General features: G+C 39.7%; 2 protein-coding genes across 4 annotated transcripts in view; both read left to right on the top strand.

Moving 5' to 3' along the window:
• TMED10 (transmembrane p24 trafficking protein 10) overlaps positions 1-8,485 on the top strand; it is a 52,757-nt gene extending 44,272 nt beyond the window's left edge. Inside the window, exons 4-5 of the mRNA XM_053602400.1 lie at positions 4,540-4,666; positions 5,127-8,485. Of these exons, the coding sequence (XP_053458375.1) occupies positions 4,540-4,666; positions 5,127-5,248 (249 nt within the window). The 3' untranslated portion in view covers positions 5,249-8,485. The remainder of the gene's footprint in view (positions 1-4,539; positions 4,667-5,126) is intronic.
• A 9,487-nt stretch (positions 8,486-17,972) lies between these two features.
• The window catches only part of NEK9 (NIMA related kinase 9), a 48,626-nt gene continuing 40,414 nt past the window's right edge, over positions 17,973-26,184 (top strand). For 2 of the 3 annotated variants that reach the window (XM_053602412.1, XM_053602410.1), the window contains exons 1-4: positions 17,973-18,337; positions 20,629-20,806; positions 24,090-24,145; positions 24,679-24,749. In XM_053602412.1, coding sequence (XP_053458387.1) covers positions 18,119-18,337; positions 20,629-20,806; positions 24,090-24,145; positions 24,679-24,749 — 524 coding nt within the window. In that variant the 5' untranslated portion in view covers positions 17,973-18,118. Of the gene's footprint in view, positions 18,338-18,440; positions 18,627-20,628; positions 20,807-24,089; positions 24,146-24,678; positions 24,750-26,184 lie in introns of those variants that run through there. The other variant, XM_053602411.1, reaches the window with a different exon arrangement.

The raw sequence follows: 26,184 nt of genomic DNA on the forward strand, positions 1-26,184 counted from the left end.
TGGGCTTAGGTGATTCTCTTGCTTCAGCCTCCTGAGTAGCTGGGACTACAGGCACCCGCCACAATGCCCAGCTATTTGCAGTTTGGCTGGGGCTGGGTTTGAACCCACCACCCTCAGCATATGGGGCTGGCACCCTACCCACTGAGCCACAGGCGCCGCCCAATGTCTTATAACTCTATGTGAGACTTTCCCCTAGACGATGAGCTTAAGCTTGTAACTTATTTTGGTGCCTTGTCCAAATAAGAACTCAAAAAGGCATTGTTGTTTTTAAAAAGTCTATCGCTAATTCTATATTGTTGCAATGAAAAGTTTTCTACCACTGACTTCTTAGCTGGATTTGGGCTTATGTGCTTCTTTCTCCTCCCTCTCCATATATTAATTACTATTCTTTTAGGTCTTCTTTTTTTTTTCTTGTTGGGGATTCATTGAGGGTACAATAAGCCAGGTTACACTGATTGCAATTGTTAGGTAAACTTTTAGGTCTTCTTGAATGACTTTGTCAGTTTTTGATATTTTTGGAATTATTAATTCCTTAATCTCCCCTCTACCATTTTTCTGTATAGAATTACTTTTAAATATTTTCTTTTCTTTCTTTTTTGTTTTAATTTCTCATAGTTCGGAGGCTGAGGAATCTAAGATCTGTGTGCCAGTGTAGTCAGATTCTGGTGAGAACTCTCTTCTGGGTTGCAACTGCCATCTTTTGTGTTCTTGAGTGGTGGAATGCAGAATTACTTTCCTTAATAACATTTACAATAATTGCCAAGTCACTCAGAGTTTGTTTGAGCAGCTTTCAGTTCCTTGATTTCTTCCAGGGATTGATTTCTGGGTTTATATTAAACATAGAAATGTATCTGATTATTATTTTTTTGTGTGTGTGTGCAGTTTTTGGCCCTGTCTGGGTTTGAACCCATCACCTCCAGCATATGGGGCCTGCGCCCTACTCCTTTGAGCCACAGGGACCACCCTGATTATTGTTATTTTTACCACTGAGTATACATGGTGTGTTTGGTGGTTGAAATGGCAAGTTACTTTTCAATATTGTTTTAGTCCCTTGAGGTTTAAGTTTTCTAGATTTTAAATGACTATCAAAAGTAAAGGTAGTTATTGATCAAAGATGGGTTTTGTTTTTTTTTTTAAAGAGAATGAGACCTTTGGCTGGGCGTGCTGGCTCATGCCTGTAATCCTAGCGTTCTGGGAGGCCTAGGTGCATGGATTGCCTGAGCTCAGGAGTTCAAGACCAGCCTGAGCAAGACCAGCCTCATCTCTACTAAAAATAGAAACATTAGCCAGGCATTGTGGAAGGAGAATCGCTTGAGCCTGAGAGTTTAAGGTTGCAGTGAGCCATGGACATCTACCCAGGGCACAAAGTGAGACTTTGTCTCTAAAATAGAAAGAGAGAGAGGAAGAAAATGAAAATAATTTTCCTGAATGAAAGATGGGATTCAAAATCTCAGTAGAGATTTTGTTGAGGAAATAAAAACAACTTAGAAACTAGGAATTGCATTGTTTGGTTCTGAATAGAGGTGTAGAGTCCAGCTGGAGTAGAACCTGTACTAGAAGAGGGGCTGGGAGATTGAATGATTGAGTAAACAATGTGTATACTAGCAGTGCAGAATGCTATGCAGCAGGTAGGAAGAATGAGGTGAATCTGCAGGCATTGACTTTTGAGTAAGGTCTTATTAAATGAGACAAAGCAGGCCATAGAACAATGCATACAGGATGACCCCATTTATAAATATATTTTAAGTTACTTTTTTTGGTGTACACTTACATACAGAAACATAAATAGTGTATATCTTCTAACAAGGTCTGGAAAGATACACATCAAGTTTATCACCATAGTCACCTCTGAAAAGGAATGAGGGGATGGGCAAATTGAAGACTTAGGAAGGTGGAATTTGAGTTTTTATTCTGTTTCTGAAAAAACTTTAAGCAATTCATATGATGCATATACAACTAAAAAATAAAAATACTGGGAAGGGATTAGGAACAGATTTTTTGGCTATAATCTACAAAGTCCATCCTCAGTACCAGGTTTAATTTTGTTTTCCTTTTTTGTGTTTCAGACCCTGGGGATGTCTTTTAACAAAAGAAGGGAAGAGGGGCTAGAAGGAGTCTTTAAAGTAATTTTTAAAATATTTTAAGCTGGCAGAAGCACAGCCATAGTTTCACTTCCAGTTTCTTTTGCAAGTTTCTATTTAGGGAGCCTTAAATAATTTATCTCTTAAGAAGTATTATGCCATTTCCCTTATACTATCTGATTCAGGAAGCTTTGGAGGAGGAAGTATAGAGTAGAAAGGAAGATGTTAAACAAAGATTCAGTTTATTTTACATTTCTTGTGTTTTTCTTGGGAAATTTTTTTACTCTGCCACTTTATATGAAGTTAATCAACAGATACATGCTCTGGGCTGATGGCAAAACCTGGCATTTGGGCATTCAGCTTGGAAAGTTAGCTTAGTGCCTTAATCAACTATTGATTATACTCCATACCAAGCAATTGTTCTGCAGCTGCCAGGCCCACCATCAACTTAAAACAATATTTTGCAAATGTAAGAAAAAGCACATCCAGTGAAAGAAAATTTAGGTGCATCAACACAAATCTGTCACCACATTTTTATATACCTCAAATATAAACTGAATTTTCATATCCCTATCTTAACAAAAGTTTGTTTTATTCTAAATAACTTTTGGCTTATTCTTCCACGTGCTGGAAAGAATATAGATAAGCAAAGAGAACATAAAAATCATCCTTAAACTCCTCCCTTTCATCTCCTGTTAACTGATCTCTGTTTATATTTAACAGAGAAAGAAGAAGGATGGTGAATTGAACGGCAGAGAAGAAAAAGTGGGAAATTCTATAGAGATTATATGATAAATAGGGAGTAGAAAAAGAATTATTGAAGAATTCCTTACGTGGAAAATTAAGAGCAGCTGGTATATAAGAGTTTTAAAATCGGGAAAGTTTTGGTGTTTTATCCCCTTTTAAAGCCAGTTGTTGTCTAAGGTTGGTAAGAAAAAAACAGAATAATGAAATCCTTGCATGCGTGATATATGTCTCTGGTTATTAGATACTTTTAGATGTTTCACAGTGGTCTAGGATGAGAAGGGAAGGCAGTTAATTTCTTTCTCACACCCGTTATTCCTCAGGCATATAGGGAAGACCTTGAAGATTTCTTTTGTGTCTTTCTTTAAAAACACACACACTAAACTAAAAACTTCAGTGGAATTTTTTGAGCAAACCACAGATTCAGCTCTGAGCTCTGATATAAACTTTAAAGTTGTGGTGAGTACAGCACTGCTCCCATCACTTTCCCCCACCCTGCACCCACCTTTCCTCACTTCCTTTTTAAAATTAAAAATGAATGGTTTGGCACCTGTGGCTCAAGTGGCTAAGGCACCAGCCACGTACACCAGAGCTGGCGGGTTCGAATCCAGCGCAGGCCTGCCAAACAACAATGACAGCTACCACCAAAAAATAGCCGGGCGTTGTGGCAGGCGCCTGTAGTCCTAGCTACTTGGGAGGCTGAGGCAAGAGAATCGCTTAAGCCCAGGAGCTGGAGGTTGCTGTGAGCTGTGATGCCATAGGCACTCTACCCAGGGTGACAGCTTGAGGCTCTGTCTAAAAAAAGAAAAAAAAAAAAAATTAAAAACTAAAACTAGGACCACAGTAAAACCAGTGAAAGGCATATAAGCTATAGTCAACATTCAGTGACAATACCAAAAAAAAATTTTTTTTAATGAAAAGATAAAATAAATAAAATAAAAAGTTATTGTGAGATTTATGTGGGCAAACCAGAATTCTCTAATTGTATAATTTTGAATTATGCCTTAAAGCTATAATTATACATACTCTTTATTCCTGTGTACTATTGGGAATTCAGTGGTTTTCCTTCTAAAATCAAATTTGGCATAATGTGACTATTATACTTATGTTATTAATAATACAGTTTATTTCTTAAGAAGAGCAAGGTAAAGTGCTTTATATTTTTTATTTATTTTATTGAGACAGAGCCTGAAGCTGTCCCCCTGGGGAAAGTGCGTTGGCATCATAACTCACAGCAACCTCCAACTCCTGAGCTCAAGTGAGCCTCTTGCCTTAGTTTTTCTATATTTAGTAGAGACAGGAGTCTCACTTTTTGCTCAGGCTTGTCTCAAATTCATGAGTTCAAGCAATCCACCTGCCTCGGCCGCCCAGAGTGCTAGGATTACAAGCGTGAGCCACTGCGTCCAGCTGGTAAAGTACTTTATTAAAGTAAAAAATATTGGAAAGTAGTATATCTTACTTTACAGCCTATTGTATTATGGTATTTCTAAAGAGATTTTAATCAAAATTTAAGTATAAAAAAAGGTCTGAGACAGAAAGATATAAACACTCGTAATTTGTAGGGAAAGGAAGCAGCCCAGATTTTAAAATACATTAGATTGACGGAGAAAATATAAATCTAGTAAAACTTTTTCTAAAAAGATTCCTATTGCTTGTGTTCTTGACCAGAGCAGTTTTTTTCAGGGAGAAGATTCTTAATTTCTTTCTTTTCCAGATTGCAAAAGTTGAGAAACTCAAACCATTAGAGGTGGAGCTACGTCGCCTAGAAGACCTTTCAGAATCTATCGTTAATGATTTTGCCTACATGAAGAAGAGAGAGGAGGAGATGCGTGATACTAATGGTGAGAGAAGGGCAGTTCTTTTATCTCAACAAGTGACTCGCAAGGAAGACAGATCCCCAAAGTTTAAATTCTGGTTGTGCATTTTCCTCAGTTTTGCCAAAGATGGAGGGGTTGGTGTGGGAGGAAAATTTCTTGCTTCTCTATTGTTGCTACTAAAGGTAAATAAGCTTTACTAGATTTTCAAGAGAATAGAAATGTCTTCTATGATATGCAGCTGACCATATTCTCGTATTTGCAGCTTATAAGAATATCTAGTTTGTAGCAGTGATCTTTGTTAACATTTACATGTAGATGTAAATGTTTTTTTAAAGAACTTTTAAAGAAATAATCTGAAATCTTACCATTTGACCTACAGAGTGACATTGATCAATGGCCTCCTACCTCCCACTCCCATCGTATTGCCAGCTGCGGAGGCTTACTTCCTTATGTTTATAATACTTCTGTTACTTTTGTTTTTTAGAGTCAACAAACACTCGAGTTCTGTACTTCAGCATCTTTTCGATGTTCTGCCTCATTGGACTAGCCACCTGGCAGGTCTTCTACCTGCGGCGCTTCTTCAAGGCCAAAAAGTTGATTGAGTAATGAATGAGGTGCAGTCTCCTCCCACCTGTATCTCAGCCAGCATAACATCACTGGAATGTGCCTGGCTTAAGGCATCCTACCAATGGCACCATCAAGGCACATTGGAGCTTTCTTGCCAGAACTGATCTCTTTTGTTGTGGGAGAACATGGGTACCACTTACACCCAACAAGTCAATGAGGGACTTCTTTTTAACTTGGTAGGATTCGGACTGGTTTTATAACAATAGGACTATTATTAGAGTTACCTATGAGAAAAATAGGGGTTACCTAGATAATGCCAAAGTCAGCATTTGTACTGGGTTTCCTCACGTGATCTGTTAGAACCATGTTTTCTTTCCTTTTCCTACTTGCTCATCAGCTTGGGTTTCCACTCTAGTCCTTTTACTAAAATTTGTGTGACCATGTTGAACTTGTTCATTCTGAGTGTCCTCTTTGGTTTTCTTAGGAAAACACCCTTAACTTTCTCTTGGCCCTTAGCTGAAATGTTTACATAGCTTCTTTTCATAATTTTATGTCTCTTAAAAAGGTGATGGATGTGACACCTCATAAAAGTGAACTTTAAATTGTAGATAAATCTTAAAATTTCATTTTAGACAATTAAAATATTTGTGCTCAACTTCTTGAACTTTCTTTCTCGTGTATGTATATTTAGTTCTGTGCAATTTTATCACATGTATAGAGTCACGTGACTACTATCTAAGAGACAACAGGTACATCACACAGATCTCTCATGTTGCCATTATACAGCCATAGCCACCTCCCTTCCTTGCCATCTCACCCCAGCCTTTGGATACCACTGATCTGTTCTCTCTGTAACTTTGGTTTTGTTTGTTTGTTTGTTTGTTTCTGGAGGTAGGGTCTCTGTTGCCCAGGCTAGCATACAGTGGCATCATCATAGCTCACGACAACTTCAAACTCCTGGGCTCAAGTGATCCTCCAATATTCCTGCTTTAGCCTCCCAATTAGCTGAGACCACAGGCATGTAACATCATACTTGGTTAATTTGGGGAGGGTTTGGGGTTATTTGTTTTTTTGGTGGAAATGGGGTTTTGCTGTGTTGTTCAGGCTGATCTTGAACTCCTGGCCTCAAGCAATCCTCCTGCCTCAGCCTCCCAAAATGCTAGGATTACAGATGTGAGCTACTAAGCCCAGCCTAATTTTATCATTTCAAGAGTATTATATAAAGGAATTGTATAGAATGTAACCTTCTGAGACCAATTTTTTCATGCAGCAATAGTTCCCTCGAAATCCATCCAAGTTGTTTCACGTATCAACAGTTGGTTCCTTTTGATTACCGATTACATAGTATGGAAGTACCACAGTTTGCTTAACCATTTACCCACTGATGGACATATGGTTTGTTTTCAGTGTTTGGCCCTTTCTAATTAAGCTGCTGTGAACATTCACATACAGATTTTTATGTGAACGTAGATTTTCATTTCTCTGGGATAAAAGCCCAAAAGGGCAATGGCTGGGTTGTATCGTAAGCATGTTTATTTTTGTAAGACAGTGCTCTACTCTTTTCTGAGTGGCTGTACCATTTTACTTTTCTACCAGCAATGTATGACTGATCCAATTTTCTCACATCCTCAGCAGCATTTAGTATTATTACTTTTTTTTTTAATTTTAGCCATTGGATAGGCAGTGTAATGATAGCTCGTGTGGTTTACTTTTGCATTTTCCAATAGCTAATGATTGTGACTATCTTTTCATATGTTCATTTGGCATCTAGATACCCTCTTCAGTGAAATGCCTGTTTCATGTCTTTTGCTTATTTCCTAATTATATCATTGGTTCTTTTTACTAATGGGTTATTAGAGTTTCTTATAGACTTCAGTCAGATGTGTAGTTGTTTGAATTTTTAACGTAACTTCTACCAAGGAAAAACAAGTAAAATTTGCCAACTCTTTTTGCATGGCCATTCACTTACTGACTCAATTTCTTATGTGTTCCATCTAGAGAATTAAGATGTATGAGGTATAAAATGGACATCTGGAGGGTCATAAAGAGAGTAAGTAGTTGAAAGAATATACATGTTGAATGTAAGTAAGAGAAGATACAGATACAAATAACCATGCTTTATAAAGGTATGAAAAATATGTCACTTGAAATCTTTCCCACATTTCCTAGGAAAGTAGGTAAGAGTTACAATCTCTTTTAAACCATGCTATTTACAAGGCTTGTCTAATCACAGTGGCAAGAATTAACATGTAGCTTGCAGTGAAGTAGAATATTGGAATTATCATAGAGAATACTGTAGTGTTGACATGAATAGAGTACAAAGGTGAAAGAAAGAGTAAGTTATATTGTTAAAATCTCAGGTTATTCTGGTAATGTTCCAGCTACTGTGAACCCAAAAGCCTTTTTGTTTTTCTTTTGACTCCCTGAATATTCATTCCTCTCGTGTAGTGTATGAAAGTAGTTCTGCCTTTAACTTGTGCAACATTGCCATCTGCTGCTGAGAATTGATAGATAACTGCTTCTGAGAACCCAGCAGTAGAATCCTTACCAAAGGGGACAGCAGATGTTGAGAAAGTCTGTCTATAGTATTTTATATACTAAATGACAGAGGATGCATTTAAGTAGGGAAAAGAATAAAATTTGTGGGTTGACATCTACGCTTAGACTTTTATATATGGAATTGTACTCTGTATTAACAGCCTAACAAGATACTCTTTCCTGTTTCTGACCGGTGCCTTTCCCCTTTTTAGGAGCAGTGAAAGCTACTCTGTTAGGTCGGTCTTCTGATCTGACAAAAATATCAAGAAGATAGAACAAGGGAATATTTTCTTTTGTTGATGTTTTTGTTCCCAAGTATGAATCTATGCTTTGTGGAACTAAAATTGTTTCATGTCCCTTATACTTATGCCAAAACTACCAACTTGGAAATTTTTGTGCTTTTGGTTTAAAAGTTAATTGATATTATACCTTGATTTTGTGTATAAAGTAAAAGTATTTGCCTTTGACTAAAGGCTGATACAAAAGCAAATCAGCTTTAAAAATAGGGATGTTATCTACTTTCCTTCATTGTTGAGCACATTATTCAAAATGGTATGTATAACATAAATGAGGATGCAGTCGAAGTAAGCTTTGTTTTACCATTGTCATGCACCCCTGTCATAAAGCCATTTCTCTGTTTAATGGAAAGAGGCATGTAGGATTTATACAAATTCACTTGTAAATGTCGGATTGAGAATTTTTGTGTAAATTTTCTCAAATAAAGCCTAGCAGAAACCATTTTAGGTGTATTATTCTGTTACTCTTGAATTATCTATATGTCTGGATTGGGAATAATTTGTCCATATTCCTTAGTTTTTGTTGTTGTTGTCTTGTTTTTTGAGACAGTCTGCTCTGTCATCCAGGCTGGAGTGCAGTGGCATAATCATAGCTCATTGCAACCTCAAACTCCTGGGCTCAAGGGATCCTCCTGCCTCAGCCTCCCAAGTAGCCAGGACTACAGGTACAACCCCCTCCCATGCCCAGCTACTTTAAAATTTTATTTATTTATTTATTTATTTTTTAGGGTCTTGCTATGTTGGCTAGGCTTCCCTCAAACTCCTGGCCTCAAATGATCTTCCCACCTCAGCCTCCTTAAGTGCTGGGATTACATGAGCCGCCATGCCCGTATTCCTTAGTTTTCAAGCATGGGAAATGATACCTGTTGAATAAGAGGAGGAAATATTATTGTCCTTAATTTACTCCAAATAGACAATGTTTATGTGAACCAGCACAAGTTTATTATATTTTACATAAATTAGTATATACAATGAATAATCCCTAATTATATATCCTCAAAACAAATAGGGTTCTGTAAGCCATTTCATTCTCTGTTATCTTCTCCCTTTTGGAAACTGGTGCTGAAATTATTCCTACAGAGAGTCTTTTTCCCTTGCCCTCCATTTGTGAAATACTCCTCCCAATTTAGAATCCTTTGGGACTTGGTATTTTGGCACATCATGTCTGTACACCACTCACCACCCACCTCCCCAGAGAAAGTATATTTTCTCCTTTTACTTACAGTTGAACATTTCCTTCCTTCCTTCCTTCCTTCCTTTGTTCCTTCCTTCCTTCCTTCCTTCCTTCCTTCCTTCCTTCCTTCCTTCCTCCCTCCCTCCCTCCCTCCCTCCCTCCCTCGTCTTTCTGTCTTTCTTTCTTTTCTTTCGCCTCAAGCTGTCACCCTGGGTAAAGGGCCCTGGCGTCGGCTTACAGCAACCTCAAACTCTTGGGCTTACGCGATTCTTTTGTCTCAGCCTCCTGAGTAGCTGGGACTACAGGTGCCTGCCACATTGCCCAGCTATGTTTTGGTTGTAGTTGTCATTGTTTGGCAGGCCTGGGCTAGATTCAAACCCATCAGCTCTGGTGTATGTGGTTGCGCCAAGCCAGTTCAACATTTTTCACAAAACTTTTTTCCAAGAGCCAGCATGAAGTTCTTTGCACAATTGCTGGCTGGCCTCTTATTTATCCACAATCTCCATTCTCAAAAAAAATCATAAAATTTATTAATGAATTTATAGTCTATAAAGTAGTGGTTCCCATTATTGGGGTATAAATATTTTAGCATCAAAAGAGTTTTGTTTCTCACTGATGTTTTAGAGAGCATAAATAATGAATGAATTCAGCAAAACTTTAAATGAATTTAATACCCTCAATAGTATCATCATAGACTTGTTAGGTAGGAAAACATGTTTTTTGTAAATTATGTATTTAGTCTCCTGCAGTGGTATCCCATATAATGTGAGCTGTGTGTATAATTTTAAATTTTCTGTTAACATGTTAAAAAAGTAAAAAAAAAAAAAAAATTAATTTTAATAATTTAACTTAATATACTAAAAAATATTTTTTTTTTTTTTTTTTTTTTTAATTTTGGCCGGGGCTGGGTTTGAACCCGCCACCTCCGGCATATGGGACCGGCACCCTACCCGCTGAGCCACAGGCACTGCCCCTAAAAAATATTTTAACATGTCAATATAAATGATTAATGATGTTTTTACATTCTATTTTTTATACACCATCTTTAAAATGCAGTGTGCATTTTATAGCTATAGTATATTCTCATTGAGTCACAATACAAATGTTCAGTAGTGCTGTAATCCTAGCACTTTGAGAGGCCAAGGTAGGTGGATCACTTGAGCTCTGGAGTTCAAGACCAGACTGAGCAAAAGTGAGACCTCATTTCTATTAAAAATAGAAAAATTAGCCAGGTGTTGTGCCAGGTCCCTGTCTCAACCACACAGGAGGCTGGGGCAGGAGGTTCGCTTGAACCTAGGAGTTAGAGTTTGCTGTGAGCTAGGCTGCCTCCAAGGCACCGTAGCCTCGGGCATGTGGCAGCAGAGTAAGACACTATCTCAAAAAAAGAACAAACAAAACAAAAACAAAAAAAAATATGTTCAATAGCTACAAGTAGCTAGTAGCTACTTTAACAGACAGTGAAGATATAGATTCTTTCATCTTAACAGTAGCTCTGTAGCCCTGGGAATATGCCATTCACAAATTGAGAACTGCTATATAGTATTCTAATTATCTACTTGTTAAAATATGGAAATGGTTTGTTTTTGACCAAAAGCACTTTCAAACCAGTTATGCCTTTATTTTATTTTATTTTATTTATTTATTTATTTATTTACTTACTTATTTGAAACAGAGTCTCAAACTATCGCTCTGGGTAGAGTGCCGTGGCATCACAGCTCACAGCAACCTCAAACTCTTGGGCTTAAGCAATTCCCTTGCTTTAGTCCCCCAAGTAGCTGGGACTACAGGTGCTCCACACAATGCCCGGCTATTTGTTGTCGTTGTTGTTGCAGTTTTTCTAGCGGGCCGGGGCCGGGTTCAAACCCACCAGCATCAGTGTATGTGGCCGATGCCCTACCCACTGAGCTACGAGCACCTTCAATTATGCCTTTAGAATAAAATTGAATCTGGGCTTATGAATATTTAAAGGCCAGGATCATTTTCTATAATATCCAAAATAATGAAAAATTTAACATGAGTGTTTCTATTCTGTAACAGGACATTTATCTATTAAGCTTATATCTATGCATTATAACTAGAACAGTTCATAGTTTCAGATTAAGTTACAGAAAACTATCTAGTTCCTCATTGCAAAAATGCCAGAAAAATGAATTTTTAAGCTTTGGCTGAAATCTGTCTGTTCAGCTTCTCTGAATAAAAGTTTACATTCTGATATTAAGTAATTTTTCTTTCCACTTAATTAAAAAAGATTCTTGAGGGCGGCGCCTGTGGCTCAGTGAGCAGGGCGCCGGCCCCATATACCGAGGGTGGTGGGTTCAAACCTGGCCCCGGCCAAATTGCAACAAAAAAAAAATAGTCGGGCGTTGTGGCGGGCGCCTGTCATCTCAACTACTCGGGAGGCTGAGGCAGGAGAATCGCCTAAGCCCAGGAGTTGGAGGTTGCTGTGAGCTGTGTGACGCCACGGCACTCTACCGAGGGCGATAAACTGAAACTCTGTCTCTACAAAAAAACAAACAAACAAAAAAAAAAAAGATTCTTGAATAGTCTGTTTAACAGAATTAACAGTTAAGAGAGTTAACATTTAAGTTAAACTGAATTCTGGAGTATATCTAGGTTAATAAGAGGCAATACCTATCTTCACAGTGCCATTTATTTATTTACTTATTTACAGAGTTTCACTTTGTTGCCCTCGGTAGAGTGCTGTGGCATCAAATCTTCGCAGCAACCTCAAACTCTTGGGCTTAAGCAATCCTTTTGCCTCAGCCTACCAAGTAGCTAGGAATACAGGCAACCGCTATAGCACCTGGCTAGTTTTTTTAGAGATGGGGTCTCACTCTTGCTTAGGCTGGTCTCCAACTCCTGAGCTCAGGTGATCTGCCTGCTTCAGCTTCCCCGAGTGCTAAGATTACAGTTGTAAGCCACCATGCCAGTCTTTCACACTGCTTCTTTTTTTTTTTTGAGAGTCTCAAGCTGTGGTCCTGGGTAGAGTGCTGTGGCATCATGGCTCACAGCAACCTCCAACTCTTGGGCTCAAGCAACCCTCTTGCCTCGGTTTTTCTATTTTTAGTAGAGATGGAGTCTCACTCTTGCTCAAGCTAGTCTGGAACTTGTAAGCTCAAGCAATCTACTCTCCTGGGCCTCCCAGAGTGCTAGGATTACAGGCATGAGCCACTGTGCCTGGCCTAGTGCCTTCTAATTAATAAGAGGAAGCAGATGGAATGGCCTCTATCTGGAATGATTTCTTTGTTTTGCTGGATTTAACATTTGGGACATTCCTCCAGGAAGCGTTCACTCATCAAGCATATTTGACTTGGAAAGATTGGTCCCTCCTAAAAATGCTGTATTAAAATCTAGCAATTTAGCCCTTATACAAATTATAGTAGTTGCCTGGTTATTTTCTCTTTTATGGATTATAAGCTTCATAAGAATAAAAATCATGTTTACTTTTTTCCTGTTGGTAACCCAGCACCTGGCACATGTTGATATTCATTGTTTGCTCAATGAATTAATTAAAAAGTCAGAAATATCTTACAGCCTAAAACTTTGGAATTAGGCTGGGTGCTCACATAGCTCAGTGGTGGGGCGCCGGCCGCATGCTCCGGGGCTGGTGCGTTTGAACCCAGCCGGGACCTGCTAAACAACAAAAAAATAGCAGGGCATTGTGGCAGGCGCCTATAGTCCCAGCTACGTAGGAGGCTGAGGCAAGAGAATCACTTGAGCCCAAGAGTTGGAGCTATGATGCCACGGCACTCCACCACGGGTGACAAAGTGAGACTCTGTCTCAATAAAAAAATAATAAACCCTTGGAATTAAACCAAGAAAATAAAATTTAACAAGGATTATCAGGAAGCTTTACATTTAGGTTAATAAATGTTTTGTGTGTGTGTGTGTGAGAGAGATAATAACTTGATATTCATTCAACAAATAATTTTTTTTGGCCGGGGCTGGGTTTGAACCTGCCACCTCCGGCATATGGGGCTGGCGCCCTACTCCTTTGAGCCACAGGTGCTGCCCCAACAAATAATTTTTAAGACTCAACTATCATGCCAAACACATTGCTAGGCAACAGTGAACAAGAAAACAAAATTCAGGTTCACAGGGGGATTATATTCTAATGAATGGAGAGAGTCAATAAAACAAACCTAAAAAAGACTAGTGTTTTATAGAAAAGCACTCTGAAGAAAATAAGGACTAATGTGATAGGATGGAAGGGCTGTGTTACTTTGGATTGGATTGGATGGGATTGGATGTGGAAAAGAGGGATTTTGCTAAGTACATTACAACTTGAGTATCCTTTATCCAAAATGACTGGGATCCAGTGTTTTAGAGTTAGGGTTTTTAAAATTTTGGAATATTTGCAAATATATAAAGTGATATCTTGGGGGTGGGACTCAAGTCTACACATGAAATCCACCTATGTTTCATATACACCTTATATACACAGCCCAAAGGTGATTTATACAGTATTTTTAATAATTTTGTGCATGTTGTATATACATTAAACCACCAGACAGCAAAGGTGCCACTATCTCAGCCACCCACGTAGGCAATCTGTGGTTGTTTGGCATCACCATCATTCCTGAGTGTGAATTTATATGCTACCAATAAGCAGTCATTTTCTTATGCTTATTCACACATAAGTACATAACAGTTAAAAGAAATGACATACATTAATACAGCAAGAAAATAATGTGTTCAGAGTAACTAAATACAGTAACCTCATCTGAATACTCGTACCAGCTGTTAAACAACAGCAACAGCAAATGACAACAGGTTTTCAGTCTCCACCTATGATGCTGTTTGATTAAAAGGTTACTGAACACTGTATTTCATTTTTTTAGGTGACAAGAAACATCAGAAGCAGTTGAGGGACCAGGAAGTGGGTCTTCTAGAGATGAGATACTCTGCTGGATGGCTTTTAAAAGTGTTTCCTCCAGAGTCATCCTTCCCTTAGCAACGGTTTTTGTCCTAGGTTTTGCTTTGATTTTATAAACTGCCATGATTTCTTGTTCTGTTTGAATGCACACTGCTTTAGTCTTTCAGTAAGCCCATCACAGATTGTCACCATGGCATCTATAGGCACCTTTTCTGAAGTGTTGACATCATGATCATATTGTCTGGATCTCTTTCAGGCAGAACCATTTTAACCATCCATCAATAAATGAACATTATCGATATTAACACTTCTTTGATACTTCTTCCAGCTTACTGATGGACTCTAAAGGTACATATTTTGCATGTTTAAGTAGGTCAAACATTATTTTTTTCTCTCTTGACCTTAAAAATCACCATCTTGTTCATAGTTACAGGCCAGGCCATAGTTGCACAACTGTGTCTTTAGTCAGTGTGTTCCAAGAATTGGCAACAGCATCCTTCATGCTAAATTCCTTTTGAAAACCTTCCACATCCACGCTTCTGTTCATTGCTGCTAGCATGCTATTCAAGAAATGTTTTTATATTTACTCTTCATTGATATAAGGATACTCCAGTCACATGGCTGAATTAATAAAGCCACATTAGGGGGCAAGTACATGGCGTAAACACATTTTTGAGAATTTTAGCTGCAGGAAGAGTAGAACAGTTGTCAAAGAATAACAAAATCTTGCAGTTGTCATCCAGTTTTGCTTCCCTGCAATGAGTATGAGCCACTGGTACAAAACATTCATGAAACCAACAGAAAAACATCCGGGTGATGTAGGTCTTTTTTGTTAGCATAATGGGCTGGTTAAATTCCACTCCTTTAAAACTGTGAGGATGCAACCTTTCAACTGTCACAAAAAGTTTACACTTACCCATGCCTGCTGCATTGGCACATCCCAGTACAGTTAGAAATTCTGTCTCTGGCATTCTTGATTCCTTAGGGGTTCTTGTCATCTATAGTTAGTGTCTTTTCTGGGGCAAAAATGCCAAAACAGTGATGTTTCAACAGCAGTATAGACTTGTTCAGGCATCAGATTTTCATCAGGGATAACTTAGCTAACTCATCAATGGATTTTCCCTAAGGTTTCTTGGCAGATTCTGTAACACTACGAATCTTTTTAAAAGATTTCTTTTTTTTGAGACAGTTTCAGTCGGTTGTCTAGGGTTGAGTGCCGTGGGCTCAGCCTAGCTCACAGCAACCTCAAACTCCTGGCCTCAAGCGATCCTCCCACTTCAGTCTCCAAAGTACTTGGCACGGATGCCCGCTGTACCTGGGTTAGGTGCCTGCTACAATTACTGGCTAATTTTTCTACTTTGAGTAGAAAGGCTTTTTGCTCAGGCTGGTCTTGAACCTCTGAGCTCAAGGGATCCTCCTGCCTTGGCCTCCCAGAGTGCTAGGATTATAGGCATGAGCCACCATACTCAGCTCAAATTTTAAAAACTTTAGTGCCTTGTTTTTTCTTAAATTTTCTGCAACCATGTGTTGAATATGTTTAACTGTATTGAATATTCAGTTCCCTTCAATTTTCAGCTCATCTTGATGGATCTTTGCTTGTTTTGTGATCAGTGTATTATTAAATACCATGTATTCACTGTGATGATGACGAATTTACTCTTTCAATATATATGTGACTGAGAATTTCATTTTTAGCTCTATGCACACTTAACATAGCTGTCCACTTTCTCCACAGTTTTAACTTTCTGTGCTATAGATAAATAATCCTCTTTCTATAGATAAACATAAATTCTTTTCTTATCACTCATTACCCATAGGGGTATCTGAGTCCTTTTTGACATTTTCAACAGTATCTTCACACCACAAAGCAGAGAATAACAAAAAAAGAAAACCCCCACTGTGAGTAATGCATATAGGTCTTGGCTCCCTGTGGGTATTGTGGCACATGTGGCCTGCCCATGTGCCATTTTATTAATGTTTGGAGATGTGTTCACATGGGGAAATCTAAATCACAGCTGAAGAGGGTTGGGAGGGCCTTTTTTCACCTTTGGGATGCTGAATAAACTGGATTTTAACTGCAACCCTTCAGAAGTCAGGTGTAAAATTTTTCACTTGTAGCATCATGTCAACATTCCAAAAGTTTCAAATTTGGAGAGTAGAGATACCCCTGTATAAAAAGATGACCTTTGTGGAGGCTGATATACTAATAGAAATACTGGCTCCAGATCAAGGAAAATGGAAGTCACCTTGTACACTCTTCTGTTCAGACCTTATGTAGAGTGCAAGACATCATCTTTTAAAAGAAATATTGATGAACTGTGGAGAGGCCAGAGGTTTGTGAGCTCATTAGGCCTCAAACATCTCACCCATTCTGCCAATTATGTCTTCCTCCTATATTTGCTATTCCTGTCTACTAGCTAAATACCTAGTAGTGAGTCTCCTGAACCTTTAACATCTATTTAAGCGACCATAATCCCAACTGGTCATAAAGTTCTAAATGTTCCTCAGATGGATTTCTTAAATCCAGACCTTTTCTTCATTCAGTAGTAGCTCTGCCTCTTTTTAGAATATAAATGACCTACTAACTGGTCTCTGCCTCCAGTCTTTGTCTTCCCTATTGTCATCAGAGTTCTTTGTGAAATATAATTTTGATCTTACCTATGGTGGCTGTATTATTTATGTTGGACATTAGAACAAAAGAGGTTCTATTACTTTCGTTAGAAGAAGAAGGTGTAAACTGGGACATACCAGCAAATTGAAACATATAGTCACTTAATCATATATTCCCCTTAAAAATCTCCAATAATTTTCCATTGCCCATACGAAACACCAAACTGTAAAATATCTAAGGCCCTGTCTTTTTCTTCTTCAACCTCACATGTACTCTGGGCTTCAGCTACATGGCCTTCTCTTAGACCCGCAACATCCCTGCTTTTTCTGGAGCCAGATTGCTGGGTTTGACTTCCTAGCTCCTCATACTAACTTGGCCATATTAAGCAGGTTACTTACTCAGCCTCCCTGTATCTCAGTTCTGTAAAATGGGAATGTTAGGATTAAGGGGGATAATACAATGGAAAACCTTTAGCATAGTGCCTAGAACATAACAATAAATGTTAGCTGTTATCCCTGTGACATAGGTCATATAAAAAGTTTGGAAAGTGAAGTTGCCCAAGATTCCATAACTATTCAACAATCCATTGTTCACTTTATTGCCATTTTCTTAGTAATTTGAGGGCAGGGATCATCTTACTACAGATTTCCCATCCCCAGATAGTGTCTGCTCAAAGAATGCCTCATCAGATCAGATGGTCAAAGGTCTGGGGAAAAAAACACAGGAGAATTTGAAACTGGAAAAAGAGAAGGGAGGAAAAGGAAGAGCGTCAGGAGAGCTGACTTAAAATAATTCGGGGGTTGTGTGGAATTAGGGAAGGACCTAAGATGGCTCTGGGAGAAAGAACTAGGCCCACTATTTGCGATGACAGGAGGCAATTATTTCAGTTTTTTCTTTATCGTAAAGGGAAGTTAGGTCTACTATCGTAAATTATTAGGAAGAGACTGCTTCCGTAATCATCCTCTAGAGATAGACCAGACACCAAGATGAGACTGGATGTCCTCAGGCCCTCAAAGCTGTACAGGGACCTGGCCAGGGATGCGGGGATGGGGGTATAGACCCGGGAAAGCGTCCCATCAACGATGTCCTTAATCCTACGGTTCCCGGAGTTTCCATGAGGTCCTCGCCACACTGCCGCCACCTGCAGCCCGAGGCCTCACTTTCCCTGCCGGCCCCAAGGGCGGGAAGCCTTCGCCGCAGGACTAACCTACAGGCCTAACGTAGGCGGAGGAAACCCAGCCAGGCCGGAAACACCGAGAACTGCTTCCGGGTCAGGGGGTAGGAGCCACCATGGAACCTCACGGGGTTGCAGGGCGGGCGGATCCGCAGGCCGGCGTCTAAGGCTAGTGGGGCGCAGTGTGGCCAGCGCCTCCGGAGACACGCAGGCCGGTCCTGAAGGCCCGTGACCGCCGCCATGTCGGTGCTGGGCGAGTACGAGCGACACTGCGATTCCATCAACTCGGACTTCGGGAGCGAGTCCGGGGGTGGCGGGGACTCGGGCCCGGGACCCAGCGCCAGTCAGGGGCCGCGAGCCGGCGGCGGCGCGGCGGAGCAGGAGGAGCTGCACTACATCCCCATCCGCGTCCTGGGCCGCGGCGCCTTCGGGGAAGCCACGCTGTACCGCCGCACCGAGGTAGCGGCCCTCGGCTCCCGCCCTCCGTCCGGTGCTGCCGGGCCGCCGCCGGCCTCTCCCGCCCGGGCCCGCTTTCCCTGCGTCTTGAGCTTAATCCTCACTGAGGTGTTTAGGCGCCCGTAGGGCATATGTCTCACGTCTTCTCCACCGCTCTTCCAACTCACTTGCACTGGCAATTGGTTAGAGCATGGTTTTACTAGTCTTTTTGTTTAATTTGGCGAACTGAGCAAGTCACCGAACCATTTCTGAGCTTCTTCCCTGTCTGTGGACAAGGAAAATGGGCTTAGTGGTAATTACCTTAAATTTTTTTTTTAAAGGTTATCCTGAGAATCCAACAAAGATGCTTTGCAGAGTGTAATATTAGTTAACAAATGTGAGATATTGCCAAAACTTACTTCCTTTCATGCTATTGCCAAACTTCCATCCTCTTCAAGATGAGGGTGGAGGGATACAAAGTTATAGCTTCCAAATTCCTACAACAGTGGTAACTCCACTGTCATTGTCATTAAGTTCAGATGTGATCGCTCAATTGGAGGCTCTTCTTGGAAGATCATTGTGTGTCAGTTTCTTTGTCAGTGTTAATCCTGCAGGATTTATGCATGGGAAGTACTTTACTGGTATATTCTAAGCCATTAGTTCTAAACTTTTGGTGGGACAAGGATCTCTTTGAGAACCTGACGTAAGAAAAGTTATCTTCCCCGCTTCCATCTACTTTTGTACATATGCACATCTTGGGAGAAATCCACGGGTCACTAAATCCCAAGTTAAGAATGTATGCTAATCTAGAATCCTGCACTACGGTAGTTCTACGTTCAAAAACTAACCATAAACTGGATTTGATCACTAAAGTCCTAAAAGTCTGGCTTTGGGGTAATGAGAACTTGCTGGAGTCGCTTAAGTTGATTCATCCATCAGTATTCTTTTGTTTTTGTTTTTTTTGGTTTTTGGCCAGGGCTAGGTTTGAACCCGCCACCTCTGGCATATGGGACTGGCGCCCTACTCCTTGAGCCACAGGAGCCGCCCATCCATCAGTATTCTTATTGGCAGTTCTGGTGTGTGTTCTAAGCCAGCATTCTTTGAAGGCTGAAAGATGGAGGAGAGAGATGGTTGCAAGAGAATATTTTGAAGTGTTCATTTTTATCCTAATGCCAGATTAATGTATGGTGTTAGTTATTTTTAGTAGTCTGTTTTCTTAATTTGCACTCTATGAGAAAGAAGAGATAAGATTGATATTCCTACTTTTGGATTCGAACTAAAGTCTCACATCCTTTTGCCTGTGCCTTTCATAGTTGTCCTCTTGAACTTGATTACTAGGTTTGTTTTGAGTTCAGCTTGATTCCACTTTCCCAGAACTACATAGTATTATCCAGATCAGCAAATATTTATTAGCTCTGTGAATTTACAAAGATTTGATTAGAAGCAACCCTTTTCCTCTAGAAGTTTATATTTCAATGGGAAAATGAGCTAATCATGTTAGTAAACGAAGAGCATTTAAGTTGTATTTATATGTAAATTAAAATAATCAACAAGTATCATTTTAGTGTATGAGCTCTGAAAATTAAGGGAATGGTTACATTGAATAAATGTATAGTAAAAGATTCCTCAGTTGTTTTCAAACAATTAATGGTCATGAAGAGGCATTGAAAAGGATGGGGAGGATTATATAGGTAGGGCTGCTCCTGTGACAGTAAAGAACTAAATATGCCTATAAGAGAGTCAACATTGGGAGTTTTAGGTCAGTTCCTGAATAAGAGGAAGTGATAATAAAAGTGTGACAGGAGATTACAGAGTTGCAAAATGGGACATGACAGTTATTAACAAGAAAGGATAAATAAAAATTGCTTTAGGAGTCTAAATTTATAAAATTAGAGGCAAGTTTAGTATTTTAATTGTATAGTAATCTATAGTCAGCTATTGACAACTGCTCTTCAGTTCTCTACTCCTTCAGTATTCTAGTCCTACCATCCCCATCATGACTAGCAGTCTATCATAGTGTGTTGATATCAAGTCTTTGAGATCTACTCCCAACCCATACTTTTACCTGGAACTGACATCATACAAATTAAGTGTAGCAACAAAATAACATCTTGATGCTTTCCTTTCCCCAGGCTTGTAATAACCTATAACATTCAATTGTACACAGAACCTGTAACTAAAATCTGTGTAAAGAAAAAAAAGGAGTCAGTCTCTGCCCCTCTAGGAAGTTTTCTTTCTAGGTTTAGAGATGAGGGTGTGAATTCGGTTGCTGCCAGGCAGGAGGAAAGCACAATACCTCTGTCATTGTGTTGTAGGATGACTCACTGGTTGTGTGGAAGGAAGTTGATTTGACCCGCCTGTCTGAGAAAGAACGTCGTGATGCCTTGAATGAGATTGTTATTCTAGCCCTGCTGCAGCACGACAACATTATCGCCTACTACAATCACTTCATGGATAATACCACCCTACTGATTGAGCTGGAATATTGTAATGGTAAGGTAGAATTCAATGGAACTTCCTCAGGCAGAACAAAGGCTCATACTTACTTTAAGGGGGAGGGTACAAGAAAAGGCATATACAGTGATAAAAATGTTAAATGTATGTCTGAAGTTTAAGAGAAATATTTCAGGCTTTAGAGAGGTTATTTTGTTTGTTTTTGTTTTTTAGGTAAACATGACTCATTTATTTATTGTTTCAAGTTAATTTGATGTACAATGAATTAGGTCAAAATATTTGCATTTGTTAGGTAGAGTCCTCCTATAATTGTGTCCTGTGGCTTTGCAGAGTTTTGAAGTGATACACAAAATAAAGGGAGGGACTTTCCCCTGCATACTCAAATTCTCTCTTGTGATTATAGTTCTGTCTTCAAATTTTTTCTTCAGTTAGATTTTACACTTATTTTTCAAGGTTTTACCTCATGAAATGACTTTAGTTAGCCATTAGGCACAATTTTTTTTTTTTTTTTTGAGACAGAGCCTCAAGCTGTCCCTCTGGGTAGAGTGCTGTGGCATCACAGCTCACAGCAACCTCCAATTCCTGGGCTCAAGCCATTCTCCTGCCTCCGCCTCCCATGTAGCTGGGACTACAGGCACCCACCACAACACCCGGCTATTTTTTGGTTGCAGCTGTCATTGTTTGGCAGGCCCAGGCTGGATTTGAACCCGCCAGCTCAGGTGTATGTGGCTGGCGCCTTAGCCACTTGAGCCACAGGCACCGAGCCAAGATGATTTCTTTTCTGACACTTGTTTTTGGCACCAAGCCAGGCACAATATTGAATAAAAATTTTTTTTTTTTTTTTTTTGAAACACAGTCTCATTCTGTTGCCCAGGCATGAATGCCTAGCTCACAGCAACCTCAAACTCCTCGTCACAAGCCATCCTCCTTCCTTAGCCTCCTTAGTAGATAGGACTACTACCTGCCACAACACCTGACTCAACGTTTCTGTTTTTAGTAGAGATGAGGCCTCACTCTTGCTCAGGCTGGTCTCAAACTCCTGAGTTCAAGCAGTCCGCTTGCCTTGGCCTTCCAGAGTGCTAGGATTACAGGTGTGAACCACCAGGCCCAGCCATTAACGAAATCTTTTTTTTTTTTTTTTTTTTCAAAAATGAAATCTTATAGATAATACCTAGTATTTACTTGTATTGCCTTCAGCTAAAATTGTCTTGTTGAAAAGTGGCCCCAAAGGCTTGGCTTCTGTAGCTCAGTGGCTAGGGCTCTGGCCATATACACCGGGGCTGGGCCTGCCAAAGAACAATGACAACTACAACAAAAAATTAGCCAGGTGTTGTGGCAGGCACCTGCAGTCCCAACTACTTGGGAGGCTGAGGCAAGAGAATTGCTTAAGCCCAAGAATTTGAAGTTGCTGTGAGCTGGGACTCTCTGGCACTCTACTGAGGGCAACATAGTGAGACTCTGCCACAAAAAGAAAAAAGAAAAGTAGCCCCAAAATTCTAACTAAATAAAAATGACATGTAGAGGGCAGCGCCTGTGGCTCAGTTGGTAAGGCGCCGGCCCCATATACCGAGGGTGGCGGTTTCAAACCCACCCCAGCCAAACTGTAACCAAAAAATAGCCGGGCGTTGTGGCGGGCGCCTGTAGTCCCAGCTACTCGGGAGGCTGAGGCAAGAGAATGGCTTAAGCCCAGGAGTTGGAGGTTGCTGTGAGCTGTGTGAGGCCACGGCACTCTACTGAGGGCCGAAAAGTGAGACTGTCTCTACCAAAAAAAAAAAAAATAAAGAAAAATGACATGTAGAAAGCATGGCCTTATTTATCTGGTCTCTGATTTTTTGGGATCATTTTGCTTGTATGGTAGCATTATTGTCTAGTTGTTAAGAAAATAGGCTGTGGGGCCGTGCCTGTGGCTCAGTGAGTAGGGCGCCGGCCCCATATACCGAGGGTGGCGGATTCAAACCCAGCCCCGGCCAAACTGCAACAAAAAAATAGCCAGGCGTTGTGGCAGGCGCCTGTAGTCCCAGCTGCTCGGGAGGCTAAGGCAGGAGAATCGCCTAAGCCCAGGAGTTGGAGGTTGCTGTGAGCTGTGTGACGCCACAGCACTCTACCGAGGGCAATAAAGCGAAACTCTGTCTCTACAAAAAAAAAAAAAAAAGAAAATAGGCTGTGAACGCATATCCCAATTTCTTCTGCTTTCTAGCACTATAACCTTAAGCAAGAAGCTTCTCTGTGCCTCAGTTTCTTCATTTTTAAATAAATTTGATAACAGTAGCTGCTTCCTAAAGTCGTATTAAATGAATATGTAAAGCCTATAGCACAGTACTTGGTATATATATATATACAAGTGTTGAATGCCTGCTACACTAGCTGTTGTCTTTATCGTTATCTTTATCTCACAGAGAACCCCCCAAAGCCCTTTCCCTGAACTACAGAAAGAAGTCCCGATGTATTCTTTGCTTAGAACTTTCTTGTCTAGACTCGTGTATATCATGATTGTTTCTGGTTCTGATCAGGATCAATGAAGTAGCAAAGCCTTGAGTAGTTAATGTCCTTTGTAGTTAGGAGGAACTAGAGGAAATGGTACGTTCATTGAAATTCAGAGATATTAAATTTCAGGGAAGATAAGTTGTAAAAACTTAGCCAGGACTAAAGTGTGAGTTATAATTGTAGGTGGGAAGTAAGATGAACCGTGATCACTTGCAGTTTGTATTATTTTCTAAAGGAAAGACAGAAGCAAATTCATACTTACTTCATAGGAAGGAGTTAATAAAGGGAGTAGTTATTGGAAACAATCTAGGGATTGACCCTAAATTGAGGGAAAAGTTTTCAGTGTAAAGTAGAAAGAAAAAAAATTTGTTTATATACATCCTGTACATACAAAACATTGCATCACAGGTATAATCCAGATGTTCTATTAGTCACACTGAGAGAATTGTTATAAAAATATTACAGATTCCTTAATAGAAACTTGGGAAAGGTAAATCGTCTGATTTTGAAGATATTTTGCTAATTGGGATCTACAGCTACAGGGATGGTCTTTAGTCACATTTTTTCTGAAAGCCAAGAGGGAAGAAGTAGTTTCCTATGGAGAGAAAGCAGAATCCTTCATTTCCTTGGATCGCTTGTTAAAACCCTAGTAGAACTCAGGAGGCTGAGGCCAGAGGATCGCTTGAGCCTTTGAGGTTGCTGTGAGCTGTGATCGCCCACAGCACTCCAGCTTGGGTGACAGAGTGAGACCCTGTCTCAAAACAAAACCCTTTTAGATATAAGATCCAAGCTTTGATCTCTGTTAAGAAATTTAACCCTGTCTCTTGTTTAATTCCAGGAGGGAACCTGTATGACAAAATCCTTCGTCAGAAGGACAAGTTGTTTGAGGAAGAGGTAATTCCTATTTCTATGGAAGGAAGCTAGAATTACAATGTTGTGATTCTTATATTCTAATTCTGTGTTTACTCTTCAGACAGTGAAGAGTGTTTTTTTCCTTTCGTTCAGACTCCTCCCTGGCTCTGACATTCATGAGAAAGGAAACCTCTAACAAGGAAACTTTCTCTAGTGCTTCCTAAATGTTTTACCTCCACATCATGATTCTCTATGGGCTTTCTTTCCTGGTTCTGTTACTGCATACTGGTATGCCCGGTTTTATATACCTTTGCATTCTTCCTTGGTTTCTTTCCACAAATCTGCTTCACCATACTATATTTCATATTGACATTGCAATTATTTTATGATAACCTGTTGGGTTTTTTTACCCCTACACTTTTCTTTGCCTACTCAACCTTACAAGTAAAACCTAAAAGTTAAATCACGTTGAAACCTCTGGTTTCAGCTTCCTTTGTTTTGTTTATGTGTGTGTGTGTTTAATTAAGTGAAGCTTTTTATTTCTAATCTAAGCATAATTTATTTTGTCTCTGCAGATGGTGGTGTGGTACCTATTTCAGATTGTTTCAGCAGTGAGCTGTATCCATAAAGCTGGGATCCTTCATAGGTAATCAGTAAAAAATTTATGTGTTAAATTCCTTCCCACCAATCCAACCCCCAACCTGGGTACATCCTATCAGCACTTTTATTTTCCTTATTAAGCAGTCTTAATTTTTCCATTGATATGATTAGGAAAGGAAAGAGTAAGTAATAAGGGATGTTATCCTCACTTCTTGAGGTGAAACTATGTTTGTGATCTAGGAAGAATCTCCTCAATAGCTGAGTACCACTCAGCCTTTTCTTTTACAGATACTTTAGAGTTCAGTTTGTTAATTCATCATAAAGCCTAGAAGGCACTATCAGAAGTAATATTAGTTTGGTTGGAATTTACAGTAAATGTTATCTCTGAACAATACTAATTGGTAATTGTTTTTAATTCTATAACCAAGTTTTTTAAAGTTAAATAAAAGCCTATTTATTTTGTAGATGTACATTTAATTGTACAAATTTGGCAGGTCTTTGGGGATAAAAAGAATTTTCTGTTCATTTCTCTCTTTAGAAGAGAACCATTATAAAAACATTTTTACATTATTGTACCCTTCTTAAGTGAGTCATTGACCATTCCAGCAATTAACCATAATATACTAGAGTTTCTTTTTAGTTGATTTATTCATTTAGTTATCATCTATTTCTTTCTTTTTTTTGAGACAGAGTCTCACTATGTCACCATCGGTAGAGTGCTGTGGCGTCACAACTCACAGCAACCTCAAACTCTTGGGCTTAAGCGATTCTCTTGCCTCAGCCTCCCAAGTAGCTGGGACTTCAGGTGCCTGCCACAACACCCAGCTATTTTTCTGTTGCAATTGTCATTGTTGCTTAGCTGGCCTGGACTGAGTTTGAACCAGCCAGCCTTGGTGTATGTGGCAGGCACCATAACCACTGTGCTACGGCTTCCAAACCTATCATCTATTTCTTGATACCTATTAAATGGCTTCTGTTGCATGTTGTAATTTTCTTTTGAAAAAGTAATAAAGTAGGCGGGCGCAGTGGCTCACACTTATATCCTAGCACTTTGGGAGGCAGAGTCAGGTAGATTGTTTGAGCTCAGGAGTTCGAGACCAGCCTGAGCAAGAGTGAGATCCAGTCTCTAAAAAGAGCGGAGCATTGTGGTGGGTGCTTGTGGTCCCAGCTACTGGGGAAGCTGAGGCAAGAGAATTGCTTGAGCCTGAGAGTTTGAGGTTGCTGTGAGCTATGACACTAGAGCACTCTACCCAGGGTGACAAAGTGAGATACTATCTCAGGGGAAAAAAAAGGAAGAAAAAGCAACAAAATATATTGTTATCGTTTATTCACATCTTTCAAGAAAGGAAGCCAAAGTGAACCAGGCAGAGTTTATTTTGTTTTACATGTGATTAATTCATCATTAGAAAAATAGCCAATGATTTTATTTAGATGATCTAAAGAGGCTAGTCATGTTGTTGCTGGGATATGCAGCTCCTTCT

The sequence above is a fragment of the Nycticebus coucang genome, chromosome 9, assembly GCF_027406575.1.
Source record: "Nycticebus coucang isolate mNycCou1 chromosome 9, mNycCou1.pri, whole genome shotgun sequence".
NCBI classification, from domain to species: Eukaryota; Metazoa; Chordata; class Mammalia; order Primates; family Lorisidae; genus Nycticebus; species Nycticebus coucang.